General features: G+C 45.2%; 1 protein-coding gene across 1 annotated transcript; it reads right to left on the bottom strand.

Annotated features, from left to right (window-relative positions):
* On the bottom strand, positions 443–4,545 carry LOC110431722. Its single transcript, XM_021451152.1, has 2 exons — positions 3,242–4,545; positions 443–915 (listed from the first exon to the last, which is right to left on the bottom strand). The coding sequence occupies exons 1-2, from the start codon at positions 4,426–4,428 to the stop codon at positions 753–755; spliced, it is 1,350 nt and encodes a 449-aa protein (XP_021306827.1). The 5' UTR covers positions 4,429–4,545; the 3' UTR covers positions 443–752.

Raw genomic sequence — 6,856 nt, 5'->3', positions numbered from 1 at the left:
ATTCAGGAATTACTATGTTTCGTTAATTCGTTCTATTAGTGAGAGAGATACTATGGACTTCTTATTTAGTTCCTCAAAAATTTTTCAAAAATTTTCAGATTTCCCGTCACATCGAATCTTTAAACGTATGCATAGAGTATTAAATATAGATAAAAATAAAAACTAACTGCATAATTTGATCAGAATTGGCAAGACGAATCTTTTGAGTCTAGTTAGTCCATAATTGGACAATATTTGTCAAATACAAACGAAAGTACTACTATTCATATTTTGCAAAAAAATTTGGAAGTAAACAAGGCCTTATTATAGTAAAACTAGTTACTGATCACAACTAAGCTTGGTAGCCGGCTACTCAAGGGATAAGCATGGTAGCAGTGATAAAGAGGGCAAAAAGCAGTGAAATTTCTATTCTTTTATGGATTCACCCCGCATGAACATTCCCTTCATTCGCACCCAACCAAGATGAACTGATGACGTAAGCAGATAAGTTTAAGCGTTGGCATAGTTGTCGACTTCCAATAGAGCAAACAGAAGACAATGTTGGTACGAGGATAAAGAAACAGAATACAGACAGCATCTAGCTTCTGATTTCGGGTGCATTATACCATAACAAGCCTCTAGACCACACACAGAACTAGTCATTTGTTCCACCGCAAGAATTCCTTGCACACCTTACTTCCTGTCTTTCTCTAAACTCGTGGCTTCTTCCATAAGCTTAGGAGTTCAGTTGATATCATTCTTCACAGGAACTTCTAGGTTGTCAGCTTGGTTACGACGGCATCGTCTTCCTCTACACTTGCAGTGTGTTCCATCAACTTTTTAGAACTCATCTCAGATTGCACATTCTTCCTTGGACCTCCTTGATTGCCAAATTGCAGAGTTTTGTGCTTACTTGGTTCAGTAGCAGCGTTCCCTCTGTAAAACAGTGTATATTATTTAACAAAATCTGCTCTGGTACAAAATCAGTTTAAATTGAACAGTAGTAAATTCAGAACAGACCACAAAGAAGCAGGCTCACAAATTGGTAGTTCTAGACAACTCAGTAATTGTGCTTAATTTCTGTTTGATGGAAATATTTTTAGTTCAAATGACAGCAAGAAGATGAGCAAAGTAGATTATCTAACTACAACATGCCGTAATAGCAGAACAATTATCTAACTAATATGATTATGTGCAAGAAGTGTTGCTTTGTGATTGCAAATTTTGCATCGGTCTGATCGATAACAGGAACAAGTTACAGCACAGAAAATTTGAGGACAGAGACCTAAGTAAAGAATATTACAATCAATTTGAATACCATCTAATGAATATAAGGATGGTATTTGGTGGTCAGACTTGAACTCCTCATTTTAAGATAAACTTAATACATAGAACTGAATCTTCACATTATAAAATAGCAATCCATCCATGCCATATTAGTTTTCATTCTAGCTCTGGACACAGGGATTAAGGAGTGAAAAAGGTGTGGTGCACAGGGAACGAGGAGATGTATGGCTTTTGTAGGGGCTTCTCCACCAGCTTAACTAGAAGCCCTACTGAACAAGCACGCACAGGAACGGAACCGAAGCCAAAAGCATTGAAGCTAAAGTTGTTTTGGGCCTAGAAGCCAAAGCCACTGAAACATATAGGGTCTGTTTGGTTTCTTGGCTTAATTGGAGCCTGCCTACGATCGGAGCCTGGTCAAGTTAGGCCTGTCTTTAGTAGGCCAACATGTGTGATTGGTTGGACTTCTATCCTTGGTCTCGTTTCTATGAGAGTTTGTTTGGCTGCTTGCTTTGGTTTGTATAGGATCACCACATTTTGAGCCTGGTAAGATTACCCTCTTTGCAGCATTCTATTGAACAGGTGCTGGGCATCTCTCTCTCTACCTCCCTCCCTCCCTCCCCCCCCCCCCTCTCTCTCTCTCTCTCTCTCTCTCTCTCTCTCTCTGCCTTTGCCCCTGCTTGTGGTGGGCCATGGAAGTAGCAATGCTAATGGCACGGACACACGATCTGCTGCAAGCTGGAGCTAGCGAGCGGACCAAAGCTGCTGCCTGATGGAGCTGAGCAGCCCGCAGCGTTCGTGTGTGTGCTTTGGATAACCAACAAAGCAGTTGTGTCGCGGTTTCCGGGCGTTGACCTCTATGCTGTTAGCCTCCGATGCGCCCATGGCGTCCGCTGCGCCACCTCCACCCGCCGCGCCCATGACCTGAGCTCAACTTCCACACCATGTCGCGTCCAATGCCACCCGCGTCCATGCTCGAAGTGCCTGTGCACGAGTCCCCTGCCTCGAACCCATCCTCCCCGTCCCCGGCGCACATGAAGCTGCTCTTCAAGGCCTACCGCTGCAGTGCGCGGGCCTTGCTGGCCATGTTCCTGGCAGAGCTCGTCGGACCCACAGTCACGTCGCCGTGCTCCCCCACCGCCGCGTGCTTCTGCTTGGCCAACAGCAACAGGGAGAGAGAGGGCGAGGAGAAGTGTGGCGGAGGACTCCACAAGGCACTGACTTCACGAGCAGAGGAGGCGAGCAAAAGGAGAGCAGAGGGGGTGACAGGAATCGGGAAAGACTTCACGAGTGAGCTGGCCCAAGCCTGGCCCCAGAAAAACGGATCCCATGTCCATTCTCTGGGAGCCAGGCCAAGGCCTGTACGGCGGCGAGCTCTAGCCTGGCTAAGGCTTAAGAACAGGGAACCAAACATCTTCATCTTAGCTCCAGCAGGCCTGGTCAGGAATTAGCCACCTAACCAAACAGTCCCATATTTTCCTTGCTTCTGTTTTTGGAGAAGCCAAAGTCCTACCAAAGAGGGCCTAATCTGAGACAAGTGTAGAAGGCTAGAATGACAACTGTTATGGGATGGAGGCAGTATACAGCATGGTTTGACTAAGCATGCTCTCCAAAGCTAGACTGACTTTTAGTGTCTACTCCACTACAACACTAAAATATGTAGTCATAAGTTAATAACAAATAGAAACTACTTTTCAGGTATGAATCCAACAATATAATTTTTATGTGAGGCTCATTCTTGGTTGGAGACTACTGGATTATTACATTATAAAACTCGTGACTGCCCCATAAAATGAAAGGGCGTACATTATAATTAACACAAGTATGGATGTGTTTAAAACAGCATTTAGTATCTATACATGCTAGAACCATAATGTAGCCTTTATATGCAGTTCCAAATGCGAGACCTAGGTAAGAAGTTGTGTATGTAAGCCTGAGACATAAGCATACACATAATGAGTCTACAATACAACATTACCTGGGGGAAAGCAGATGTTTGGAGATCCCACTTCCAAAGTAGACGGAACTGTAACCCAGCGGCCTCGGAGAGTAACAATTAGCCACACCCTTTAGAGTCTGTTTCCTCATATCAACTGCAAGCACAGTTACGTCTGTGTCCTCGAGGCCGTGTCTGTCCAATATGTAAACAACACCACTGTCGTGGTGGCTCAGGGCTGGATAACCTGAGTAGAATCCCTTCAAGGTTGGTAGGGTTTTGGTTTCAGCCTCCTGCTGATCAGGGTTGGTCTGTGCTGGGTACTTGGGAACTTCAATCACGCAGTCCTTCTTCCACTCATCCCAAGAATCCTTCCTTTCCCATGTGACTGCCTTCCAAGCTTCAGGTCCGACAATATGTGAACACATCTCGAAGTACTTGATGTAGCCTTCAACAACAATGATGTCACGAACATACAATGGAGGACCCTTGAGTTTCCTGGGCACCAATGGAGGTGGCAGTGGGATGTAGCGAAGCTCGGAGCTGTCCTTGAGGACGTCGCATACGAGGATGCCTCGCCAGAGGTCAACCCAACCTATGGACCCATGCTCCCCTCCAATAGTGATCACCTTGCTGGGGTAGGTGTAGAGCAACTTCTGCTCTAATGAAGCAAGGTACATCATCTTGCAGCTCCATGTCTCTGTCTTGGAGCTGTAGAGGTGCAGTTCGTACTTTCCCACGCAGTATGCCCAGCAGAGTATAGCAATGAAATACATGTCGCCAGCACGGCAGCGCAGGAGGCCAACGTTTTCGTCAAAGACTCGACCGGGATCCCTGGGGATCAAATCCAGCGACGGAGGCTTATTCTCGTCGCCGGCGTGATAGACAAAGTGGTCGTTGTTCCACGCGACACCGTCCCCACCCAGACGGCAGATCGGGACGCGAAGCATGGCGAGGTCGTCTTCTGTGCTGAGGAGCATGGGAATGCCGCCGAACGCGGATTTCTCTAAATCCGGGCTGTAGACTGTGAAGCAGGAGCAGCGCGGCGGGTTAACAATCCAGAAGGTTACCTTGATGCGCTTGCCTTTGCTTGTGACGCCTTCGGCGGTGGTGGCGTTGGTGCGGTCGTCGATGTAGCCGCGCGGGTCGACGAGGATGGAAGCCGGAGGCGGATCCAGATCGTCGGGGTACAACAGAGGCGGACGGGCAAGGACTAAGGATCGGCTCATGGTTGACGGATCAGTGGGGATAGCGATCTTCTTCCGTGCGAACTGGAGGAGCAGGGAGCGTCTCCGCCAGATCTGAGCGGCGGTGACGGCGGCGGGGGAAGAAACCTAAAACGAAGGATAAATACGATATATATCGGCGTCTACGAAGTTCGCTCGTGGTTGGGCCTTCATGGCCGAAGAAACGTTCGGCATCCTCTTGTCGGGCCTTTCCGGCCCACTGAGACATATATCTGAATATCTCTAGATTTATGGCGTACATGGCCCGATAAAGTATACGTAGAATCGTACTAAACCATTTGAAATAGTATATATATTAAGTATGCATACATACATAGAGTATGTGATTATACTTATTATATATACTAGTGACATTTTAGTAATATATTAAAAAATATGAATTCCTTTGAAAATTTTTTGCATGGTAAGATCTAGAATATCTTAATATAAATATATGAACATACTCAAACCGATAAACGAGTATGAATACATACGTAATGTAGTTTATTAAAAATGAGAGTACACCTAGGGTTCGGTCGATACACCTAGGGCGGTCGTCCTACCCGCCACCAGGGCCACCACCGCGTCACCTGCCAACACTACTGGCAGATCCAGGTTCCCCTCCTCCAGATCCCCTTCTCTTGCTCCTCGTTTGCACATCTCCTACTTCTCGTTTCCCTTCTTGCTACAGTTTGATGATTCGACTGTAGTATGCGTTCGGCCCAGGTCACGGTCAGGAGCTCCTCTTGAACTGCAGCAAGGTGAGTTTGTCTTGACTGCCAATGCTGATTGTGTAACTGTTACCAATACCAATTGTGTTGTGTAATATAGTGTATTCATTCGAAGATGCCTCTCGATGGATGTCACTTCGCAGCCCTTGGTTTGCAACCTGGCCTCCTACACGTGATGTAAGGCTACGTTATTGTAACTGTGCATCGATTTGCTGACCGAATGAGGAAGCTTGTCAGTTCTGATTCATTCAGAGAGGGCTGGTGGTATTTACCACTGTTTTGTTAGCTGAGGGACTAGTTCTAGTACCTGTTCAGATGTGCAGAATGTTATTGTTCAGAGATGATCACCATTGATACAAATTATTTATAGTTATAAGAAATCAACACATGATGCTAGAGTGCATAGCATTTAAGTTTTTGTGGTCACACATGACAATATTTGTGGTTAGGCCACATTAGTAGCAAATAATAGAGTTTTTTTTCAGTTGACGACAATCAGCATAATTTAAGTTTTTATGGTCCCATACGACATTACTTGCTTCTACTCTATGCAATGGCATTGATGCTGCTGCATGTTAGTTTCACCTTACGATTAGAATTTGTTTTTTACACTATCTGATCATTTAGTTTCTTTCTTTTTACATGAACTCTACTACTAGTTAGAATGTTTCTTTGCTAGCACTAATGCGCTTTATGCTGGAACAACGGTCATAGTGGGCCGATAGCAATTTAGTTATTTGCTTCTCCAATGAAACCAAATTTCTTCAATTTGCCTACACCTCACCCTGGAGGATTTAGTGGTAAGGTCATATTTCCTTTAGTCCACACTTTTGACAGAAGAACTAAGCTTTTATGCTACTGTGAACTGCAACAGTGCAACTAATGTCTCCTCCAATTTATGAAATCTCTCTTGCTTAATATATTCATTTCTTAATCTCTTATGTCAGTTCCTTGAGGTTATGAAATTGAGAAATGACAATAATTATCAATCGCGCTCCTGCAGTATGATCTGTTTGTATGCATTTTTTTGATATTGACGTTAGTGTTTGCTATCTGCCAGCCTAATTGAACAAACTACAATGATGAGCAGTTTCGGCCCGTTAGGAAATCCAGATCCCACCGATCTAATAAATGCAGAGACAAATAGAATCCCCTTTAGAGCCGAAAACTTTTCCTTAGATCTGTGGAAAGATGCCTTTCGCTCTTGGCCTAGTCCCACCAAGGGATGGAAAGACTGGTTCTTGAGAGTCAGCCATTCAAATGAAGTCCAGTGGGGTGAGCGGAAATTAGACCAATGCATCAGACTATCTCTTGCCGATATGGAGAGAAACGAGTCACTGCTGATAGTTGCTTTGTATTTTTGGTCAGACACGCTCAATGCTTTTGTATTCGGCCATGGCCCTGCTCCACCCACTCTTGCCGATGTACTTATGTTCACCGGCTTAGACATATTCACTGCCGATAACAGTCACCTCTTTGACACCAAGCCCAGTTCTAAAGTAGAAACTTGCGCTATCGGTGGTTGGTCTGGATACATTCAGAAGTACCGAAAGACAAGATCTGTTGGGGAAAGGGAGCAGGCAATTTTCTTAAACATGTGGTTGGATAAGTTTGTGTTCTGTGGCCGATCGGCTGGACCAACCTCTGTCTATCTATCGGCAGCGGAAACACTGGCCAATGGTGGCCGATTTCCTCTTGGC

Source organism: Sorghum bicolor, chromosome 1 (genome assembly GCF_000003195.3).
Source record: "Sorghum bicolor cultivar BTx623 chromosome 1, Sorghum_bicolor_NCBIv3, whole genome shotgun sequence".
In the NCBI taxonomy this organism is placed as follows: domain Eukaryota; kingdom Viridiplantae; phylum Streptophyta; class Magnoliopsida; order Poales; family Poaceae; genus Sorghum; species Sorghum bicolor.
Note: the sequence above shows the minus strand (reverse complement) of the source record. Positions and strands in the feature narration are given on the sequence as shown.

Bases quoted from the DNA above. Each gene is read 5' to 3' on its own strand.
- LOC110431722 (XM_021451152.1), bottom strand. From the start codon at position 4,428: ATGAGCCGATCCTTAGTCCTTGCCCGTCCGCCTCTGTTGTACCCCGAC. The intron at 916-3,241 runs GTAATGTTGTAT...ACTGTTTTACAG, and splicing joins AAACATCTGCTTTCCCCCAG to AGGGAACGCTGCTACTGAAC.